Below are 24,762 nucleotides of genomic sequence, written 5' to 3' on the forward strand. Positions count from 1 at the left end.
AGCGAAGCCTTGTTACCCTCTTGTTACGTGTAGTTACTGTGTAAGTGTAACATCCGCGGGCTGTAATCTAAAGCGACGCCTTGTTACCCTCTTGTTACGTGTAGTTACTGTGTAAGTGTAACATTAAACAATTTTAGTTATGCTACAATAGATGTATTTCAAAGCTATTAACATTGAACTGTATTGCAAAGTCCAAAGACCTTAAGTTAAAGAAATATTTTTTATTATTTAACAAAATTTTAACAGATCTTTTCCAAGAACAGAATGCAGAAAAAACAAACTTGCAACCACTTATACAAAATAAAAAGAACAGTAAACACACACACACAATCATACATTTATTTTTAATAGGCATATTATCAATTTTTCCTTTCAGCTGTGGGCAGGAGTCGACAAATTTCTGGAGATCTTTTGCATATGCTTGCAAAGTTGTCCCTGCAGAATATGAGGGAGCAGAAAAGTCCTCCACCTCTGATGCAGTTTTCACCTGTGATCACAATTAGAGAAAAATACATTGCAAAAAAAAAAAAAAAAACAACAACAACCTGTTAACACGTCAAGTTTGCATAATGTAAAGAAGTGTTGCACAAAGCTTATAATTAACCAAATATATAAAATAAGGATTTCTGTGACTTGCTGTGTGTCACAGCAATGTTTCAAGGAAAATCTGTAAGAGTTGCCAACACTGTGATACGGTAAAGCAATGTTATTTTATTATTTAAAGGACTACAAAAGTACACAGGTAACTGGAAAATAAAAACAAGAACTTAATAGTATAACAAAACAGAGAATATGCGACAGTCAGTAGGTGACAGTCCACTCTGATGGGTTCCAACTCACCTTAACCCTTGGGTATACCCTGTACCTTACGAAAAATGTTTTAACTATGTTTATACCATAGTTAAAAAAAATAAACATTGTTACTATAGTTAAACCATGGGTACCACAAAACAGCCATGATTGTGCTACAAAACCTGTGGTTAAAACCACTTCAGCCCTGTTGCATATTTAGCATTTTTACAGAATTAGGCATACCTGAATTAAAAAAAAGGGCCCTATCCACAAACATTAGAGAACATTTATAAAAAATAGTCTCTAGAAAAATAGAAAACCCGGTCCCACTTTATATTAACTGGCATCAAAAAATAAGTACAATGTACTTATTGTGTATATTGTATTGCAAATCACTTTTTCTGGTATTGAGGTGGGATACGGGTGAGGTTAGTTTGGTGATGTGGGTTGGTTTAAGGGTGGGTTAAGGAGTAAGGGATGGGTCAACAGAGTAATTATAAATGTAATTACAGAAATTAATTACAGATGTAATTATATGCAGGTATTTTTCAAATATAAGTACAACGTAAAATAATTCTGTACACAATATGTGCATAGTACCAAATGATTAATTTAAATGTTAAGGCCACTCAATATAAAGATGGACTGAAAACCCTCTAAATTTTAAACCATGTAGTCCATGGGCCAAGCCAGAATTTGGTACCACCTAAGGTGGCAAAATCTCTTCGGTACCAGTTTGTTTGTAGAGTCCATATAAGTACTTTGAAACATGGTAACCATTTCAAATGAGTAGCTTTACTAATCTTTTGGGACAATCATTATTTTAGCCATTATCGTCCTACAGTATCTGCACAGCAGGTTTGTATGAAGTCTATTGTAAGAGGTAGCCATACATCCTATATGTTGATTTTTTCAGGACAGTCAGGACTATCCAGATCTGACATAATTTGACATGATATTTGTTGTATACATTTTATATTAGCCTTCACATTAAATAATATTTTTTTTTGCATATATTAAATTGTTATATTTGTATATCTATCTCAAAAGATATTGATGTTAGGGGGGATATCTTTTCAGATAAGGATAGACAAGACTGTCTGTAATCTGGTGATATCAGAACCATGATGGTGGGACAATCCATGACCTAGCAATTTGAAAAAATATGTATGAACTGTATATGAAATAGTATATTATGCAACAACAATGCCTGGTGCTAGTTTCAAAACCAGATTACTCCACCATACTTTGTTGTAATGATAAGCCACTAGCATCATCTGAAAAGGTAAGTCCTGCTGTTTATTTTGATATGTGTTACCCTTGGAGGCCACAAGCACTTTGCAACTTATTCAGCTATGACTCAGCTGTGTGAAAATGAGTAAAGAAATGACCGATGATTGCAACTTTGTTTAATTTGATGCATTTTCATATCAAGATTACTCCGACCATCTTTGTTCTATAAGTAAGGTACTAGTGTCACTGTGAAGCAGAAGGTCCACTCTTTCATTTGATACCTGTTTTATGCGATAACAACTTCGTTAATAATTTAAAAAAGATTGAGTGTGTGGAGATGCAGAGATGGAAGTAGTGCAAGACGGCTGAAATTTCATGTGATTTCGAAATTTCACGTTCGATTACTTCGCAATACTTTGTTGCACAGACTAACACATGACATAATTGGAAACTGCTAGTCCTGATGCTATTTTTAACACCTCATATTTAAATGTTCCTTGTTCTTGATATACCGGTATTTCTGTTATTTTCAATGTACATCACAGAATAGAGAAGTATGGCAGAACAAAGTGCAAGTGTTACAGTCAGAGTGTTTAATACACTGTTCGGATGATGACTCTAACCTTGTGGCACCTATGAATATACAGGTGCATCTCAATAAATTAGAATGTCGTGGAAAAGTTCATTTATTTCAGTAATTCAACTCAAATTGTGAAACTCGTGTATTAAATAAATTCAGTGCACACAGACTGAAGTAGTTTAAGTCTTTGGTTCTTTTAATTGTGATGATTTTGGCTCACATTTAACAAAATTCAACAAATCTCAACAAATTAGAATACTTCATAAAAAAAGTGAATTTTTAGTGAATTGTTGGCCTTCTGGAAAGTATGTTCATTTACTGTATGTGTACTCAATACTTGGTAGGGGCTCCTTTTGCTTTAATTACTGCCTCAGTTCGGCATGGCATGGAGTTGATCAGTTTGTGGCACTGCTGAGGTGGTATGGAAGCCCAGGTTTCTTTGATAGCGGCCTTCAGCTCATCTGCATTGTTGGGTCTGGTGTTTCTCATCTTCCTCTTGTCAATACCCCATAGATTCGCTATGGGGTTCAGGTCAGGCGAGTTTGCTGGCCAATCAAGCACAGTAACACTATGGTCATTGAACCAGCTTTTGGTACCTTTGGCAGTGTGGGCAGGTGCCAAATCCTGCTGGAAAATGAAATCAGCCTCTCCATGAAGCTTGTCAGCAGAACGAAGCATGAAGTGCTCTAAAATTTCCTGGTAGATGGCTGCGTTGACTGTGGACTTCAGAAAACACAGTGGACCAACACCAGCAGATGTCATGGCAGCCCAAATCATCACTGACTGTGGAAACTTCACACTGGACTGGAAACATGGATTCTGTGCCTCTCCACTCTTCCTCCAGACTCTGGGACCTTGATTTTCAAATGAAATGCAAAATTTACTTTCATCTGAAAAGAGGACTTTGGACCACTGAGCAACAGCCCAGGTAAGATGCTTCTGATGTTGTCTCTGGTTCAGAAGTGGCTTGGTAGCCCTTTTCCTGAAGACGTCTGAGCGTGGTGACTCTTGATGCACTGACTCCAGCTTCAGTTCTCTCCTTGTGAAGCTCTCACAAGTGTTTGAATCAGCTTTGCTTGACAGTATTCTCAAGCTTGCAGTCATCCCTGTTGCTTGTGCACCTTTTCCTACCCAAATTCTTCCTTCCAGTCAACTTTGCATTTAATATGCTTTGATACAGCACTCTGTAAACAGCCACACCTTTCAGTAATGACCTTCTGTGACTTACCCTCTTTGTGGAGGGCGTCAATGTTCGTCTTCTGGATCATTGCCAAGTCAGCAGTCTTCTCCATTATTGTGGTTTCAAAGAACAAGAGATACCCAGAATTTATACTGTAGAGATGGTTATTTATTGAAACTCAAATGTAAATATTCTAATATTTTGAGATACTGATTTTTGACTTTCATGAGCTGTAAGCTCTAATCATCGAAATTAAAACAAAAAAAACTTTGAAATGTTTTACTTTACATGCAATGAATCATATAATAAAATATATGAAAGTTTCACTTTTTGAAATAACTTACAAGAAAAAAATGAACTTTTTCAAGACATTCTAATTTATTGAGATGCACCTGTAGATTCATGGAACATACTACTCAGAGCAGCTAAAATAAGAGGCTACAGCCCCATCCTTGATCTTGCTAAAGACCTACCTGAAGGTAGCATACCATCAGTATTGTATCACAGGAAAGTCGTAGCATCTTCACTATGAAGAAACTGCACTCCTACATCTCTAGTGGAGTTTCTTCAGATACTCCTAACAGGTTCATTCATTTACAATGCAGGAGAGCGCAGAAATGTGCAAGCTACAAACCTGCAGCAATCAGAGGGAGGAGGAGGAGGATACTGATGTCATGAAACTAGTTGAATATGATGATGATGACGAGGATAATGAATAAACAGAAACAGTTTGCAATGACCAAATAAGCTCATGAACAAGGTAGAATTATGTTGTTTTTCTTTGTATGACATGCTCTGTTCAAATAAAGTTACAAGATATTTTCATTATCTGGCTCAACGATTAGTGTCATTGAAGGCTGATTTCTGTGACAAAGCTACCACTAACAAAATGTTATCATGTTGTAATATCATCTAGAGATATGGATTTAAAAAAAAAATCTAACTAGAATTTGCCACCTTGGGTGGTACCAATTAGTGAAAAATGTGGCCTGGGCCCATGGACTAATGGTGTTGTTTTAATGTATTTGTTCATAGTTTTATGACAAACACAAATGAAAAAACAAAAAACAAACAAACAAAAAGAAAATCCTGGCAAGTTACTCACCCCTATGTTATCCAAGATGTTCATGTTTTTCTTTGTTCAGTCAAGTTTTTTTTGAGGAAAACATTCCAGAATCTTTCTTCATACAGTGAACTTTTATGGTGGCTAGCTGGATTGAAGATTAAAAACGCAGTTTCAATGAAGCTTCTAAGGGCTCTACACGATTCCAGCCTAGGAAGAAATGTCTTATCTAGCGAAATGATAGGTTATTTTCTAAAAAAAAAAAAAAAACAATATGCTTTTTAATCTCAAACGCTCCTCTCGTCTAGCTCTGAGTTAACTCGGTTTTTTCCCGGTTCGTGACAGTTAGGGTATGTCGAAAAACTCCCATCTCGTTTTCTCCTTTAACTTCGTCCTACATCGCACCATTTTTATACAGGGCATTTAGCCTTCTTTGTATATTCACTTTGTAAACACTGGGTCAGTACTTCTGCAGCAATGTAGGACGATTTTGAAGTTGGAGGAGAAAAATTAGATGGGAGTTTTTAGACCTACCCTAACTGTCATGAATCGGAAAAAAACACAGTTCACGCAGAGCTAGACAAGAGGAGCGTTTAACCAATCTTTTCGCTAGATAAGACCCTTCTTCCTCGGCTGGGATTGTTTAGAGCCCTTTGAAGCTGCATTTAAACTGCATTTTGGAAGTTCAAACTCGGGGGCACCATAGCAGTCTATTTTATGGAGAGAAATCCTGAAATGTTTTCCTCAAAAAACATGATTTCTTTACGACTGAAGAAAGAAAGACATGAATATCTTGGATGACAAGGGGGTGAGTACATTATCTCCTTTTAGGTGAATTGGAGCCCATCAGAGTGGACTGTCACCTACTGACTGTCGCATATTTTCTATTTTGTTATACTATTAAGTTCTTGTTTTTATTTTACAGTTACCTATGTACTTTTGTAGTCCTTTGTTATTTTATTATTTATGGCTTTACCGTATCACAGTGTTGGCAACTCTTACAGATTTTCCTTGAAACATTGCTGTGACACAGAGTCCTCACAGAAGTCCTTATTTTATATATTTGGTTAAATATAAGCTTTGTGCGACACTTCTTTACATTATGCAAACTTGACATGTATTAACAGTTTTTTATTTATTTATTTATTTGCAATGTATTTTTCTCTAATTGTGATCACAGGTGAAAACTGCATCAGAGGTGGAGGACTTTTCTGCTCCCTCATATTCTGCAAGAACAACTTTGCAAGCATATGTAAAAGATCTCCAGAAATTTGTCGACTCCTGCCCACAGCTGAAAGGAAAAATTGCCAATATGCCTATTAAAAATAAATGTAGAACTGGATTGTGTGTGTGTGTGTTACAGTTCTTTGTATTTTGTATAAGTGGTTGCAAATTAGTTTTTTTCTGCATTCTGTTCTGTAAACTAAAATTGTTTGATGTTACACTTACACAATAACTACACGTAACAAGAGGGTAACAAGGCTTCACTTTAGATTACAGCCCGCGGATGTTAGACTTACACAGTAACTACACGTAACAAGAGGGTAACAAGGCTTCACTTTAGATTACAGCCCGCGGATGTTAGACTTACACAATAACTACATATAACAAGGGTGTATGTTTGCACAGTAGTTAAGAAAAAGGTTTTAGTACATTTTATTCTACTTGCCTCAACCCACATACGGAAGCCCAAAGCTATCAAAAAACACAAATTATACAGTAATTATACGTGTTGTGTAGTATGCTTTCCACTGTATTGCACCTCGGCAGTACAATACTGGTGACCTGACTCGCTGCTGAGATGACCATAAGCAATACTCTTTCATCAGGTAAATTTTCATATGGGAATTTCTAAACCAAATCATATCAGAAGCTCATCACATAATTACCCCATACTTTCAGCTGAGTTGTTAATTAATCTCCATGACCCCACATAAATAACACTAGTAAATAATATAGCTTATATTCTCTAGTAAACTTTGGCAACATTTATAAAGACTATGGTGGTTTTTAACTTCACTATAATTACTAAATTATACTATAGTATACTACAGTTTACTATTTGTATCAATGTCATGTAAGATATATAAGTTGTAATAATACAATAAGTAGGCTACCCAGTACGTAGTGTAAGAATATGTTGCATCATATATTTTGTGTTATTACAATAAGGCAAATTGTTCTAAATCATAATATTGTTGCCTAACTCAGTAGGATATAAATACCGTGTAATCCTAGAATAGTTACACCTTGCTTATGAAATACTAACAGTGTAAATACTTTAATTTTCCAAGTCATTACCCCCTTATTACCCACTTGTTTCAGTTTACCTACATGTACGTTCAGCTTTAAGTTATGCTGACGCGGAAAATCGCGGACTCTACATACACGTAATTTCAGAATTGACACCCTTTAGTTATTAAATACTTACAGTATAAATGCTTTATAATTTTGCAGGTTATTACCCCCTTATTCCCCAAACGTTGCATATTGTTACAAAAATCACAGGGGATTTATCATTAACACTTGTTTCTCTAGATAATGTTATATGAAGCACCTAGGGCTGTCACGATATTAGATTTTTCATATCACGGTTATTGTGGCCATAAGAATTCACGATATCGATATATTACAATATCTATAGAAACCTTGGGGGGACATATCAGTCAAATTATTTTTTACTTTGTTTGAGTTTTTCTTTTTCACCCAACGAACATAAGGATACTGATAAACGCAGGGCACAAGACTCTAGCTTTCTCTGTCTTCTTTGGAGCTCCTATGAAATAACGAGAAAAAAACACTGTTAATTTCAACAGTATGATAAATGAATATTAATGGTAACACTTTACAATGAGATGTCATTTGATAACGTTAATGTATTAACTAACAATATATTTATTACACAATTTATTATTCTTTGTTAATGTTAATAAAAATACAGTTGTTCATTGTTCATGTTAGTTCACAGTGCATTAAAGCTAACAAACTTGTGATTTTAATAATGCATTAGTATGCTGAAATTAACATGAACTAAGATTAATAAATGCTGCAGAAGTATTGTTCATTCACATTTCTTGTTAACTAATGTAATTAACTAATGTTAACTAATAAACCTTATTGTAAAGTGTTGCCATATTAACATCTAAACTGATACTTTAACCTGTTAGCTTGTATATCCGTATTTTAAGCTCTTTAACCTATAGTTGTGCCGGCGCCACTGAAGTCATGCAGTAGAGCGCTATATGGAGCGCTATATAGAGAAGCTATATGGAGCTACAATCGCAAACCTCTCAGCAGCACGACAGACAGGAACAGACAGAAGCAATCAAAAAAAAAAACAATGCACAGCTTCAAAAACCACTAGCAAAAAATACATTTATAGTTTGTACAACACACTGATGTGTATGGAATTAATATAATAAATAATTATCAGCAAAAGACGGGACATTTTGCTCCAATTCTTTCACTTGGAGTGAGATATAGAGGGAGTGGCTTTATTGCATCAGATAAATATGTCACTTTGCTCAGAGCTGATTGGACAGGTTTGGGTTTGCGATCTCTAACCCAGAATGAAACCTGCTCTGGAGCAGGCTAGCTGTGCAGTGTAAGTTACCATGGTAACAAAACCCAGTCAAACAAACCTTTTTTGTTAGTTTGCTCAAACTAAATGTAAACTTACCTGGGTAAAAACTGAAATAAAGCTTTGAATCAGAATGAGCTTTATTGGTCAGGTATGTTTACACATACGAGGAATTGTTATAGTGACAGAAGCTCCACAGTGCAACAGAAAGACAGCAACAGGACAGGACACAAATAATAAAAGAATAATATACAAAATAGCAAAAACACAATATATAATATAGACAATTATGTGTGTACAGGTCTGATATGTGCAAATTTGAAATGAAAAAATAAGTATGTGTGGTGAATAAATAAATAATGTATAATAGTGTTGTGTGTTCCATGTTTAACCCTTTAGGCACCAGGGTTTTTTTGGAAAAATGCTGGATTTTGACATCAAGATTTCAAAAGCTTGTGGCTTGAAAGGGCTTAAAGATAGAGATCTACTGTAAATTAGAAAAATGTTGGGCATGACCTAAAGTTTATGTGGGGTGTAAATATACTCATCTAATTTGCATATTATATCATCAGGGGGCGGCCCTCTTGAATTTCATAATATTCAGGAAATAGTAGATATTGAATTAATATTTGAACTTATTTACATGTTTTTTTTTTTTTTTTTTTGGCTTTTTATCCTCATTCCAAATTATCAGGAACAGAAGAAATCAACAGTAAACAGGAGAAAGTAATAAATGATTACTATATTACTGTGCCATAGTAAAATACATGTGCCTATTTTTTGATCAGTTGACCAGCTATCTGCCCAATCAGGTATCTAGGTGACAGTTTATAGTTCTTGAGAGTATGTACCTCTCATTGCATGGCACAGCGCACAGATCTACCCCTCACTGACTGCACCTGTACTGTCTGCCGGCGGCCGTTTGAGCGCGCGATCAGAGCAAACGACGCAATCTGGCTGATCATCAGCAACGCAATGCCTCTCCTATGGACACTACGTCCACCCCTGCCACCCTCATCCCCGTTGGGTAAAGGCTCGGAATGATCACTTGATACTGCTTCGTGAACACTCTTGCCTTTCATGGCGGCGCCATTGCGCTGCAAAGATGTACCAGGAGACGCGCGATCATTAGACGGCCGATCGTCATTTCCAAAAGGCAAATATTCCCCTTCAGAGTCAGAATCAGCGAATAACATTTCCAAAACATCCTCACGGTACAACTTTTTATAGCCATTTGGCAATTTTCTCTCACAAATCTCACAATTTACTCAGACGCTATGAACTGAACTGCTTCCGCATCAATGACATGATAGCTCACTTTCTCTGCTATTTCCTCAAACAATTTTGGTCTAGAATCGAAAGTACTACATGTCTGCCATCTAGTGGTAGGGAATCCAAATTAGATATTAGACCATATTAGGAACTACAGTTTATTTAATGAAGTATGACGTCTTGTCGCAATTTTGCAACTTTGGCGCTTAGAGGGTTAATGTTAAGTGTTCATGAGATGGACTGCCTGAGGGAAGAAACTGTTCCTGTGTCTAGTCGTTCTGGTGCTCAGAGCTCTGTAGCATCGACCAGACGGCAGCAGTTCAATGAGCGAGTGTGCTGGATGTGAGGGGTCCAGAGTGATTTTGCCAGCCCTTTTGCTCACTCTGGATAAGTACAGTTCTTGGAGAGTGAGGAGGGTTGTACCAATGATTCTCTCAGCAGTCCGGACTACCCTCTGTAGTCTTCTGAGGTCAGATTTGGTAGCTGAGCTGAACCAGACAGTTATTGAAGTGCAGAGGACAGATTCAATGATGGCAGAGTAGAACTGATTCAGCAGCTCCTGTGGCAGGTTGAACTTCCTCAGCTGGTGAAGGAAGTACAACCTCTGCTGGGCCTTTTTCACAATGGAGTCTATGTGAATGCCCCACTTCAGGTCCTGAGAAATTGTGGTGCCCAGGAATCTGAATGACTCCACTGCAGTCACAGTGCTGTTCATGATGGTGAGTGGGGGGAGTGCAGGGGGGTTTCTCCTGAAGTCCACGGTCATCTCCACTGTTTTGAGCGTGTTAAGCTCCAGGTTGTTAAGACTGCACCAGACAGCCAGCTCCTTAACCTCAAAATCACTGGAAGAGAATTTGTTCCTTAGCTTGCCAGAATAACTCCTCTTTGCCACTCTGATCTCCTTTTCCAGTGTGTATTTGGCCTGTTTATACAAGACATTATCCCCCTTTCTGTAAGTATCTTCTTTGGCCTGACGGAGCTGTCTGAGTTTTGCAGTGAACCACAGTTTGTCGTTGTTGTACGTTAGATGAGTCTTGGTAGGAATGCACATATCCTCACAGAAACTGATATAAGATGTTACTTTTCCAGTCTTGAGTGGATCAGTGTGCAGTTAGCCACCCTTTTTGCTCATTCTCGAATAAATAAGAATTACATAAATTATATGAAGTTGTAGTCTGACCAATCTGAAGGATTTGTGAGATATCGTTAACTTGAAGAGCCTCTTACTGTATTATCAACACAAGGAAGTAATAAACAAGTGTAATAAAAGAGGTTTTATTAACAAAGGATAGACAAGAGTAACTAAAGTGCAAAAGATTGATAAATGCAAGTGACTGAGTTGGATGTTACTATGGACGTTATCTTATGGAAAGATAAACGTAAGTTTCCTGGAAGTAATAAGGTAAACCTTATTCTAGACTCCACAAATAAATCAAGAGATTATTTGTTATTAACGGACATCAGTTATATAGAATCTAAGGCAAATTAGATGATCATAAACTGACAATCCACTAATGTCAACGGTCTCTGGAAGGAGGTTTGGAAAGAGTGATATATTTATGTTCCGTGTCTGGGCGGTGACGTCTTCCATTTTTTGACCTGGGCCACATTGCAATGGGAAGAAAGGAGTCGGATCCGTTTCACAGTCTTGAACATGAAGCACTGGTGAACGATGTACTCCTGAGCACCGAGAAGGTCCTTTGGTCTGCCAACAGAGGAGTCTTGAAGGTAAAGGTTCTGAAGTCTGTCCAGAAGATCTGGAAAACATGGATTGTGCAGGAGGGAGGATCGCTGACAAGTCGATTCTGAAGTTGTTGCAGAAGATGGGGGGGCCCTAAGATAGTGGTCACTGTTGCTGTGTCAGTTTCTAAACTCCCTTGTAGCATTTGGAGCAATCAGACACACGATTTTGCATTTGATTTAACAAATCAATTAGTTATTAAATTAACAAATGGTCACAGACCCCTCACCCAATACACATTCCCGGTGCCAGTAGGACTGTCAAGGACTTTAGGCCCCTGGTCCCATGGCAACCCATCAGATAACACTAGTTTTATTGCTCAAAGGAATGCAAATGGCCGAGCAACACTCACTTCATATCCCCTTTAGGAAAAAGACATTATGCCACAAAATGGACTCTTCTCTAATTAATTCATAGAAAAACCTTTCTTTGAATGAGCACACATATCATTAAGTCATTGTGTATATTACTACTGTTTTTGTGTATTGTATACTGTTTTATGCATGCTTATAATAGATCACTACTGTAGAACAGTGGGCCTCATTTACAAAACGAACGTATGACAGAAAAGTGGGCGTATTGTCGTTTCAACACAAAACTTTTAGAATATTGGAATTTATTAATATGGCCGCGAGCGGTGGCTACGATCAAATCTCACTTCTGGTCTCAGCTCGTGTACGCAAGTTTTTGAGTTACCTGAAATTGCGCTCAGCATATAAATCTGGTGAAGAATTGTAGAATGACAGCATTTTGTTCATTTAGGTTATTTTCCTGACCATCAACCAAATCTCATTAGTCAATCGTTAACCAGCAAGAGAATGTCTTTTTTTAAATGTCTTTTTTTTATACAGGGCTTTAGCTTTATATGCGAGAAAAGCAGCGTAAACAACAGACCATGAGGATTCAATCATTGCATCTTGCACCAGCAGCACTTTTCTGAACGGAGAAAAACAGAAATTAAGTTTATAAAAGGAAAGAAATAAATAGGACCACACACACAAAAAAAAACTGTGCAACAAGTATAGGCTTGTTTTTGTGACGCTCTTAATGCATTTTATTTATTTTCTTTATATCTTTATTTGATTTTATTAATCGGATCGCCTTGGCGCCTCACGCACTCACAATCAACATTAATTCTAGCTTTGCTTGACATTTCAGCCATTCATCATCAAACTAAAATGCAGTCAACCAAATATAAAAGTTCCGTAATTCTGTTACATGTAACTAGTTACTCCCCAACACTGTTGATGGCTTAGTTGTAAAACTGTTACTAAAAAATGATTTCAACCCAAGCTAACAGTTGCTATGAGCTGCTGAAATGATTCAAAAAGGTGCTATGATTTTAGCAACAGAACAGAGATTAAGATTAAAATGATTTGGTGATTTACACACCCAACTCAGAAAATGGGGGGAAAAAAATAAATAATTACTTTAATGCCACCAAAACACTCTTTGTCCAGTGTCTTTACGACAACATATGAACACAAATTCACGAGGGACAGAAGAAAAGGCGGTATACGAGATCGCCCCTATACCCTCATTCACTATTCCCTACATTAGGCCACTGATACAGTTCACTTGAGAGAGTAAATGAAAACAAGTTAGTGAACTCTTTTATTTCCTTTAATCAATACATAAGTCATGTTTGCAAGTTGATATTGAAGATGCAATCTGATAAATGGTGATGGCGCGGCAGGGGTGGGCGGATGGATCTTATATGGAACGTGTATTTCCGAGTGTCTATGTGAAGCAAATGATTTGGTTATTTATTTGTAGCGATAATTATTGTGTAGACATGCACTTTCAAGTGCAAAACATGAACTATATTTCCGTATTTGTATATTTGGAAAAAACAAAATAGTCCTTCCGCTCAGCGTAATCCAGATCACGACTCAACGTAATATTTAAATTATGAGTCAGGCTGTTGTCGTCATCGTCAGATTTGGCTGTAATTTCGTTCTTTTCAGTTTTCTGGTGTGGCATGGAGTCCAACTTAGATCCATACTTAGATATCATAAGAAGCATGATAAATAATGGATGCACGGACGAGCAAGTGTCAGATTTTCTGCAATTTGAATGTGGCATTTCAAGGGGCGCATCAAAAATGAACATACGCGGCTTTTGTGCAGAACAGGGGTTAAAGGGCATATTCCAGGTTAGAGACTCCAGTGAGTCGATGTATAGAAAAATAATGTAGGAACTATATTTTCTTTAAACTATATTGTAGTTATACATTAAATACATTATTTTTTTTGTTTGTTTGTTTATTAATCCATGCACTGTTGATATAGGATGTTGTTGCATTTGGGGGAAATAACATTCAAACTCCAGCAACATTTGTGGCATGATATCAGTCTTCACAGAAATAACTGTCAACTCATTCTTTAGTTAAAGCAGTAAACATTAAAACATGCTCTATTTCAGTAGTATTCTCACAAAGCTTTAACGTTGTATATGTAAACATTACTTGCTGATTTTGTCTCAGTAAACTTACATTCAGTGTTTATTTGTTTGTCTTTCTTTCTTTCAGTCAGTTGGTAAACCTAGTATTTTTTGTAAGATGCACATGGATATCAGAAAGTGTGTCAATTTATAACAAATTATTTTTTTGTTGTGTTCATCATTGTGCCACAAACATCATAAATAGAGTTGAACATCTACTGACCCTGGAACATCTCTTAACCCTCTGGGGTCTGAGGTCATTTTGGGGCCCTTGAGATGTTTTGACATGCCCTGATATTTGTGCTTATTTCAGCTACTTAAAACATACTATTGACCAACATGTTTTTTTTTTTGTATTCAGCACAAACTGTGCTACAATAATATGTGACCAAGATGGATGTGCATGTTTGCATTTTTTAGAAAAAAAATATTATGCGTGGTTAGTAAGTTTTGGGGGAAAAAATGTAGCTGAAATAAGGCCTTAAAACCCACACTAAATAGTCCTGAACAAGACTTTTGAGTAATCAGTCTTGTAGGCTATAATATGTACTTCAGAATTATGTGAAAATCATTCTGCTTAATCATTCACAGAAAACAATATATTGATTTAAAATTTTCAAGACATGTTTTGTCATCGAGGGTCTATATGCGAGGGAGTGGCAATGGCCATGAATATTAAGTGAGTCTCACCTGAGAGACAAAGGGCCCTCCCCTAATGGCCCCTAATGGCCCATCAGTGTGACTGTGACTGTGAGGCAGGTAAGAGAGAATGTGAGGAGATTGAAAAAAAGTTTTTTTTAAATTATTTGTATTTTATTTACAACACAGTATAATCAAATCATACATAATGAAGGTCAAAGACACATTATTGTGCACACTGATCTAACCACAGAGACGTGAACAGACTTTGAGTCATTTCTGCAACAGATTCTGTTCAACAAGTAAATCATACCTGATGTGTGTTCACAAGCACAAAGTTTAGTTGTTATTAAGAGTGTAGACAAATAAAAGTAGACCCCTTACAGATTCAAATGGTGTATTGCTCGATCAAAAATGGCAGAGTAATTCAAGCTCATTTTGGCCTTATCAGGAAAATCTGCCTCAAAACGCGTATACGCGTTTGTCGACCCCAGAGGGTTAAAATACGATTAACAATTAACTTGAACTACTTTTTTATCAGAAGCAATATAAATCAAGTACAAAGGACAGTAAATCAGGGACTATAAAAAAAGCATGAGGGTCTGTGGGGATGACAGAGCAAGAGCTGGACACGAACATCAGTGAAGAATGAAGGGTTGGTTATGTACGCTGCTGCTGCTGGAAAGCTTTGTGTTTGTGGTACAGCAGCAGGTAGATGAAGGACTCGCTGAGAATGAGATCAGTCAACAGCTCAGCAATGAGGACAGAAGACAGAATCCACCTCAGACAGACTCTCTGAGAGATGAAGCTTCGACTGACAGCCAACAATACTGCCATCTGAGCTTCTCTGACATCCACGCAGCACTGAGAGAGCTGACCGCCACCGTTACAGAGCAGAAAGCCCACATCAGAGCTTTAGAGACACAGCTGAAGGAACAACAGACATTCATCCTGGAAGAGCTGAACAAGAAAACTGATGGTACCTCATTAAAAAAATTCACTCTTTTATCAGTGATTCTCAGAGTAAAACAGAATTGTAATACACTGCAGTGTAAATGTTAGTGTAAAATTGAGTGTGAACTGTTATCTCTCTGCTTAAATAAGCCTTAGAGACGCAACTGAGGGACGCAGAGAAAACTGCAGAACAACAGACGGTCATCCTGGAAGAGCTGAACAAGAAAACTGATGGTATATTACCAGAACATTCACTCTTTTATCAGTTTCACTCAGAGTAAAACACCAGTGCAATACACTGCATAGTGTAAATAATAGTGTAAAATTGAGTAGTCACTGTGTAAATCGTGTTATCTATCTATTATAATAAGTTGGGATGTCCCGAGCCGATCTCAAGTATCGGGATCAGGGCCAATCAAGCGATATTTTAACTGAAATGTATCAGCTCTCCTGAACCTGATCCTTATTTTATGTCAGCTATCATGCCGGTGACGTGCAGTAGGTGGCAGTATTCGCCTTCCAGTAGATTTGCCAAACGCCATTAAAAGGAAAAGAAGGAGCTCAAATCTGTGTTTAGATGCCATTAAAACCAAAATAAGAAGAAATGTGCATGACGTGCGAGAACCAGTGAGGTCTGTTCTAGTGCGTCACAAAATTTGAGCTTGTAATCTTGAATATTATATTATATTATACTGTATATACATATATTACTACTTTCTGCTCAACTATGTATACTTTGGATTGATTTTAATAACTTTAATATACTTCAGTTGGAACACTAGGAATATACAAGTATAGGAATATACAAGTATCGGATCGGGACTCTGTATCGGCAGATACTCAATACTCGGATCAGATCGGCAGCACAAAAAACCTGATTGGGACATCCCTAATAATAAGCATTTTAAACATAATTTAACACAATCCTTATTCCTTCACAGAAATTTCAAATCTTACTGAGAGTCAAGTGGAGGAGCTGAGAAAGGAAAATAGAGGTGAAGCAGTGTGTTTGAATTATATTAATACATCCTCAGTGTAAAACAGTAATATATCACAGTATTGCTTATGTTTTTCAATCACAGACAGAGAGATAGCATTTTCAGCTTCACTGATGGAGTCTGGCGGTGGACATATCGGTCCTTTCAGCACTGACATCACACTAACCTACAGGAACGTCTTCACAAACATAGGGAACGCCTACAACCCAATTACAGGTAATTATCAATGACAAAACTCAGTTATAGTAACGAGAATCCTGCTCCATTCAAACCTCTCTGCAGTTGTGTAATGTGAAAAAGAGAATCAAATGATCTGTTGTTTCTAAACTATTACGCTGTGCACAGCTGATTCTCTTCTTTATCTCTTGTTATTTGCTTCAGGTATTTTCACAGCTCCACTGAAAGGAGCGTACATGTTCAACTTCTCTATCTATGGTGCTGGTCATCCCTCAACTCCATCAAGTGCCTCCATTATGAAGAACGGAGAGAAGGTGGTTGTAGCACATGCTCATCAGGCTCAGTACGTTGTAAACTCCTCAAATGGAGTTGTGTTGATTCTGGAGGTTGGAGATGTCGTCTATGTGAGACTTTGGTCTGGAGCAAGTATATATGATAACGAGTATAACCACAGCACTTTCAGTGGTTACCTACTGTTTGCCTTAAAATAACAGGAGCTTAGCAGAGTGTGATTCCAGTAAAACTGAACCTTTAACATATGATTTAAGATGAAGAATCATTAACATATGAACCTATATTAATGATAGTTGACTGTATGAAAGTCAGTATAATATGCTATACTCGTAGGTTCTGAGCTGTCTAGAATGTATAAAGAGTTTCAGCACTGAGACTGACGGGACTCCATGAGAAAATCTAAACTGTTAATAAAAGTGTAGCTTGTTATTAATCCCTGACCTGTATCTCTTCATCCTACATTAATAAGAGAATCAAGAGACATCATTGTTCCATTTTCTTTTTCTCATGTTCTCAAATATTTCCTCTACAAACCAGTAGTACAGTAATATGTTAGATCAACAATTACTGCTTTGAAGTCATGATAGCATATGAGTAGTTGTATCCAATACCATGTGTCAGATTGATGATTTATGACCTGATTTATGACCCCTGTCAGCGTTGATTGACAGGTTGTCATGTGTCAAATGTGTACATGGGTAGATTTATGGCTATATGACCCCTCTGTCACCCTGACTGTCACGTCACCGGGGTCCTGTCACCTCTGACTGACATGTAGGGTGTGTAAATCAAAGATCAAAACAGATGTTTGATCTGACATTTGATGGATTTATGACTGGATTTATGTTTTGGATTTATGTTTTTACCTCTCACCTCAGTTCCTTCCTGACCTGTAGCTAACTTCCAGTCTGGAGGTGCTGGGTTCTTCCTGATTGTGGAAAAATGGCTGAGCAAGACATCCAAACACATGTCCATGTCAAACCCCTGAACGGTTCAGTTCTGCTTGATCTATAGGTTAAATGTTGATAGCTAAGAAATCACTGTTTTTGATTGTATGCACCAATGCTGGAATGCTTTGGCAATACAAATGTACAAATATTACTTGTGCCAATAAGGCACCTAAAAACTGAAACATAGAATTAAAGAATTCACCAAGACCATATTTCTGTATGCGTCTGAAAAGGTGTTATGTCCTTTGTGTGTCTCTTCATTATAAAGAGGCAAATAAACACAGGCAGTGCTTGCAATACAAAGTATCAGGGATTGTTCAGAGTAAATACTAGCTAGACGGGGAGAGGTTAAGGAAAGAAAGCAAAGGGTTGTTGTTGTTTTTTAAGATGAAGTCAAGTGCTGACGGAAGAGATGAGTTTTCAGGTAAATACACATAAACCTACCCCTTACAGAAAACTTTGTGTGTTTTAAGATTTTCAAAAAAAAACCTTCACTCTGTATGATTTATAAGCTTGTTATAAATCATGGGGGACAAAATAATATGTCCCCACAAGGACAAAGATTTTGGATATTGACATCTTTGTCCCCATAACATAGGATATACCTGCACCACACACACACACACACACACACACACACACACACACACACAGAGATCTGAGTATACTAAACTTTAAGTATGAGCAAAATTGTATGTTATTTCTGTTGTTATTTAAGAAATGTTTTCATTTTAATCTAACCTGTAGATAGTATGTGTGCTGTAAAAGAACAAATATACATTTGGCTTAAAACTTCTCAGTAAAATAATTACACCTACAGCTTTAAACATGTTTAAAGGGTTAAACACATCGTGTCACTAAAGCAAGGCACACTGTCTATTGTCTTTAATTTCTGTAAAATAGCCTGATGACCAGCATTGTTTCTTTAGATCATTAATGCACCCGACTGCTTTTCTCACATGAGTAGAAAACTCTTTGGATGTGTTTGTGACAAACGCATAATTTTTACTTCAGAAAACTTTTAAAATGTGTGACTGAACTTTTCTCATTTGACAGACCTACGTTTCAGATTATTTACCCGAGGTGTTTAACAGCCACAGGGAACACATGTTGTTTTCTAATGTTCATGAAACCTTTATTGGTGTAAATTTCTCATCTAGAACACAAAACCTGTACATTTTGACTATTTGACTAGTTTGGAGGTATCATGTCATTTTAAATGGTTTACTAAAAGATTAAAGCGCCAGCATCTATGTTTTTCAAAATGAAAGAGATATAAAATATAAGGATGTTTCAACTATTATCATCATTTCCTTTTGACCCTAATAAACTGGTAATTAATTTACTATGACAACTGATACAATGTACAGTTCTCATGCTATGTGTGTAAATATCTGTGCTGAAACATTTATGAGTATTTTTGCATGCCAACAGATTTTGTCAGGGATGCGTCTCATCTAAGGAATCACATGTTTTGTAAATGATATTTTTATTACACCACTAGATTTAGTCATCTTGTTCAGATAGCAGATGACACAATTCACATTTAGTTTGTTTGGTCGTATGTTTTAAAACTTCTCCATAAGTTCATGCGAATCCTTGCATGGGAAAGAGAGCAGGATAAGCACATACCTATTCATTTAAGAGAAGTATTAATTTTTAGAAGTATTTCACACAACTCTTTATTATAACTCTTTATTATTGATAAACCTCCATTTCAAATAATTTTCCCCTGATGTGTTTATCCACAGAATCTTTTTTCAGCACATCCCACTTGACATTAAACATTAAAGTATGTTTTCAGTTACTATTGACATCTTCTTTTGACTCAAATAAAGCAACATCTGGTGTACGTAAGCATCTACAATGTGTGCATGTGATAAACATCTTTGTATTACAAGAGTATTCCATCTAACAAATCTGACAGAAGTGGAGAACAAACACATTTGAGAACTATGATGTTCCACACTTTTGTAAAGGTTATGGAAAAAATTCAAACATAATCTTTACATATCTTTGCACAAAATGAATTGACTAAAAAACAAATCACTGAATTATGAAATGAAAAAGTGTGTATGGCATCTGGCAAAAGATCTTTTTAGCTATAATGAGCACGAGACAAAAATACTCTCTTCTATTATGAATGTGTGACTTGTAAATAATATTTTTTTTTTCCACAAGACATAATCGATTAATCTGTTTACATTTTTGTTTTTGCAGTTTTCAGATTAAGAGTTTTCTTTGATTGTGGTCAGACATGCAGTGCATGTTCATAGGAACTTATGAACAACTACTGCATAAAAATATTGCCCCTACATCTAGAGCTGTTGTTCAGATAGCTGATGACAATGTTCACATTTTATTTGTCATACTCGTTTCTTTCAACATTTCCGCTTGACATTAAAGTGTAGGCCTGCGTGTACTTCGCATCGGTCATAAGCATCCACCGAGTGCTACATTTTTCTGTTTTGTCCACTTTTGGCAATTTTGCCTTGTTGTAATGTGATCACAGCTAAGAACCATAACATTATACTACATCCCCTTTGAAAAGGTTATAGACATAGTCGTTTATACAGGAAATATCTTTGCACAACAGAAATATGTATCGGTATAACACATACCTAATACTGAAATCCTCTCTTCTAAATACATTGTTAAAGTTTTAATGTTGATTTTGATGGCCTACCCCACTAGCTGATACCACTGTATACTTTTTCATTGTTTGTTTTTAGATGAAGACTATTCTCAGAATCTGGTCAATCATGCCACGAGTGGAAAGTCCTTTTACAAGAGATTGTTTAAACTGAGATTGTGATGTACTGCAGAGCTTTTTCTGGTCTGTCTACAAAGTGGCCACGAGATACAAGACACTGTTCTCTCTGTTACATGTACTGTACATCTCTTTCATTTTAGAACACAAAGTTGCACATTACAAGTTGAAGATAATGTGGAAACACTATTTTCTTTGTACGCGTCTCTAAAACATGACTATAATAAATAAATCACATTTGCTTTAAGCGAAAGCGACGATTCAGACCGTTATTCAGTCGTTGTGTTTTAGGCTTCCGCCTTTTAGTTTTGCTCCAGGAAACACGCGTGACTGCAAGTGTGTGTTATCGTGATTGTTTTCATAATTGTTCTACTTTTATTAAAACAACGGGGGCATGAAGTTACAGTCCTTAACAGCACAACCCCTGAAATACTGTAGTATATCTTCATTTTTCACAATTGTAAATGTCCGTTTAGCTTCAATATTAGTTTTTAAGTGTTTGCAAAGTTGTCATGCCTGATGTTTATATTTTTAAGAACATTTGATATAGTTTATAATTTTGAATTTTATAACATATTTCAGCTGTTGGCCAGAAAATGCAAGTGAACTGAGATTTCATTACTGAAATAATCTACAGAATGTGAAACAAGCTCACAGTTACATTAGAGTTTTGGATTCTAGTTCATGTTGAATATTGTTTGTTACTGTTCCACAGGTTTAACACCTCATTACTCCATTGTGAAGACATGGTCTGAATCGTCGTTTTCGCTTAAAGCAAATGTGATTTATTTATTAAAGCCATGTTTTAGAGACACGTACAAAGAAAATAGTGTTTCCACACCATCTTCAACTTGTAATGTGCAACTTTGTGCTCTAAATTAAATAGATGTACATGTAACAGAGAAACTGTAAGATCAGTCAGAAATGCAAATAAATGCATTACACATACACTAAGCCACAAAAGAATGAAACCTGCAGGTGGTGATAGAATGTGTCTAGTCATGAAAATCCTGTTTTCTTAATTAGGTTGTTCTAGACCACATCAAATGGCCTGAGGAAGGAGGGTTGGAGGATGATGATGATAGTGGGTACTCAATTGACTACAGATGCAGAATTATGGGGTACTTGCGTCAGTTTATAAGAACAGGCAAATTGTATACTGATATTCTTTCCCCTTTGTAATGTCCATTTAGTGGTTTCCATTGATATTGTAAAGGCACCTTATGGAGGACCTTGATATCAATATCAAGATACTGAGCAGAGAATGTATTTAACTGACATGAATGTCTTGTTCTACCTGAAGTCACATCAGCATACTGTATATACTTTGTGAAACTGAGAAAAATGACTTTAAAGTTTTTTACTTGTCCAGCCAAATCAATTATAGGTAGGACACTGGAAATTTGGCAATTAGATGTTTTAGTAATGAAAATTATCTACATTAAAAAATTGTGAGCTCAAACTTGATTTTTACCCCTATTTTGAAGTTAATGTACTCTGCCTTTGCATTATCTGCAAAAAGTGAGAAGTCACACCGAGGCAAAAGACAGTAACTTCCACATTATCAATATTTGGTTGCTGATCACCATTTACAAAATCGTTATAGTAACACCTGTATAAAATCTAGTGATCATGGGCTATCTCATATAGGCTATTTTATATAGTAATGCGACTATTATTTATTTAATTTTTTTTTACCGTAACAAGCAGACTAAAAGTTAAACATGGATAGCGTTTTGCAACCAATTTATTTTCTATGCTCAGTAACGCAAAAGAATTCTAGACATAGCATAATTGCTTATATTGACTTGAATGAAATAGCCTAACCTAAAAGAACGACTTGTGGATTTATGTGAACACCAGCAAGCAGGCATGCTCAGAAATCCGTGTGGATTAAACATCGCCGACAACATTCAGTACCATGGATTGATTTTATCGGGTTACAAGAAAAGGTAGGATATGGATTTAATTACGAACTGTTAGACTATTGATTTTATGATTGATCATGCTACATGCTACAGCATTCAAGCACACATGCATCCAACTAGAAGTGACAGCCTGGTGAATAATCTGCATTACAAAAAGGAAAAAAAAAATAAAAATCTTTAAAGGTTATTGACGATTATGTATTGCTGCCAAGGTATCTGGTCTTTACAGTGCTTTGTTATATGGCACTGTTTGGTAGATTGCGATCTAATTCGTTTGTCCACACCATAATTAAAATGTGGCAGACTTTAATGGACAGTAAAAAAAGTAACAGTAACAGTAACTTCATTTTGACGCGTGGCTAAACAAAGGCAGAATGCTGTAACTCAATTTGAGCGTTCCAAACAAACTGAAAGAGCCGTAACTGGTGTTATACGGTGTTCTGCCTTGGTTTCTCTGGGGCTTTTTGAAGTTACGGTTGAGACGACCCATTATTTTCTCGGAAAAACAACGAAATTGACTCAAGGTACTTATGTACATGATAAAGAATGTCTTGAATGTCCCAAAAATATCAAGAACTCATTTTCGACAAAAATCTAAGTTACAGTCTTTTGCCTTTGCATGGCAGTATAGGCTTTTAACCTTAACTTGCTTGTAAACGAGCAAAATATGTTTTACTGTAACATGTAGGGTAAGACAAGTTATCTCAGTTTTCAATCCTTTGAGAATCCTTGTTTTGTGATTTGGCTCTTTATATTTTCAGTGTCCCAAGAGCAGCTGAAACAGCTTGTTAAATTTTGGGTTGGATGGGAGATACCCATGGCTAGCATGAAAGTGGAGGTGGTTCGAGCGGAATATCCCACTTCATCCACATGCTTCCATACCAGGGCTCGCAAAATTTCAAAATCCCTGGTAGCCCTTCGGGCAGGTACTCTTCAGATTTTGGTAGCCCAAATTAAAAAAAATACTTTTTTTTTTTTTTTTAAATATAGAAAATCAGATAGGAGTTTAATTAATATTTTCAATACACAAATATAAACAAATATGAAGGAAGGAATCTTATTTCAATATTTACAGGGTATCTGCAGAATTTTTAAAAATAAATTTAAGGCAATTCATGACCCATTTTAAGAGCTGCACAAGTAAAATGAACACAGAATGAGCGGGGTTGGTAATGTCTATGGTAACATACAGTATTGAGCCATAAAATTACATGATTTACAGTTCAGATACAGGTTTTCATGTTAATTTAAGGCATTATGGTCAGGTATTATGTTAATTTAAAACTTATAAATATTAATCTTAATTGATACAATTTTTAGAAGGCACATTAACTTCTTTCTCATTTACAACTCTATGTTTGCTGCGTAAAAAGTTGATATTTGCATTGATCTGACGATAAACAGCAAGAAAGGCTTGTTGGAAATGCAGATTCATTCTCTGCCACGAGGTGGCGCTTTAGGAGCGCTGAAATATTGCGGTTTCCCTGGAAATGCTGTACACAGAGCAGCTCTGCGCTCATAAACACTGCTTTATCAGGAATTATAGGTAAAATTAAATTAAATTGCCAACGACACGTTTCTGAGGACAGTCGGTTCCCTTCAGATATATTCACATAAAGACATCCGCGCAGCGTTTTGACTTGAAACGTGCAGCGCTCATATTTATTCAATGACATCGTTGCCTTTTGAAGTTGAATCCTGCCATATCGCGACTCTTTGTCTTTCAGTCCCCAACTGTAAGACCTCTAGAAATTATAATTAAAACATTTCTTATACCATTTAACATATTTAAAACTTTAAGTGTGATACAACTCACTTTAAGAGTTTTTAAGGACCCGTGGGAGATCTGTAAGGTAGCCCGTCGTGCAGGGCGGTGATACATTTTGGTAGCCCGACTGGAAAACACAATTGCCCCGGGACGTCGGGCTAGCGATTTTGCGAGCCCTGCGTACCCTTCGCTTACCTGGTTACTACAACAGTTTCAGAGAATTTAGTGTTCATTTAGACAACTGCATTGCCAGTGGATTTGGATTGTTGTAGAAAGTGGAAAGCTCTGAATTCACAAGTTATTTCATTAAATTTTGTTTTCTGTTGAATTGTAACTTAATTCAAAGATTCTAAACATTGTTGACTATCTAAGCATTCATCAGTTATTCATCGTTCCCAGAT

The 24,762-nt window shown here is 36.5% G+C and overlaps 1 protein-coding gene across 2 annotated transcripts; it reads left to right on the forward strand.

Annotated features, from left to right (window-relative positions):
- Positions 1-15,055: 15,055 nt before the first annotated feature.
- On the forward strand, positions 15,056-17,385 carry LOC131538149 (heavy metal-binding protein HIP-like). 2 transcript variants are annotated; one of them, XM_058772027.1, is made up of 5 exons: positions 15,056-15,501; positions 15,627-15,710; positions 16,418-16,471; positions 16,559-16,690; positions 16,856-17,385. In XM_058772027.1, the coding sequence occupies exons 1-5, from the start codon at positions 15,171-15,173 to the stop codon at positions 17,140-17,142; spliced, it is 888 nt and encodes a 295-aa protein (XP_058628010.1). In that variant the 5' UTR covers positions 15,056-15,170; the 3' UTR covers positions 17,143-17,385. The 2 variants fall into 2 exon arrangements, with proteins under 2 accessions (XP_058628010.1, XP_058628011.1); XM_058772028.1 differs by lacking the exon at positions 15,627-15,710 and having other exon boundaries at positions 15,058-15,501.
- The last annotated feature ends 7,377 nt before the right edge of the window (positions 17,386-24,762 follow it).

This window comes from Onychostoma macrolepis, chromosome 03 (genome assembly GCF_012432095.1).
Source record: "Onychostoma macrolepis isolate SWU-2019 chromosome 03, ASM1243209v1, whole genome shotgun sequence".
Classification (NCBI taxonomy): Eukaryota; Metazoa; Chordata; class Actinopteri; order Cypriniformes; family Cyprinidae; genus Onychostoma; species Onychostoma macrolepis.

What these genes read in the sequence shown, in the direction of transcription:
- LOC131538149 (XM_058772027.1), top strand. Translation starts at nt 15,171, where the DNA reads ATGAAGGGTTGGTTATGTACGCTGCTGCTGCTGGAAAGCTTTGTGTTT. An exon ending in GCTGAACAAGAAAACTGATG is followed by an intron (nt 15,502 to 15,626) that starts GTACCTCATTAA and finishes TGCTTAAATAAG; the next exon opens with CCTTAGAGACGCAACTGAGG. An exon ending in GCTGAGAAAGGAAAATAGAG is followed by an intron (nt 16,472 to 16,558) that starts GTGAAGCAGTGT and finishes TTTCAATCACAG; the next exon opens with ACAGAGAGATAGCATTTTCA.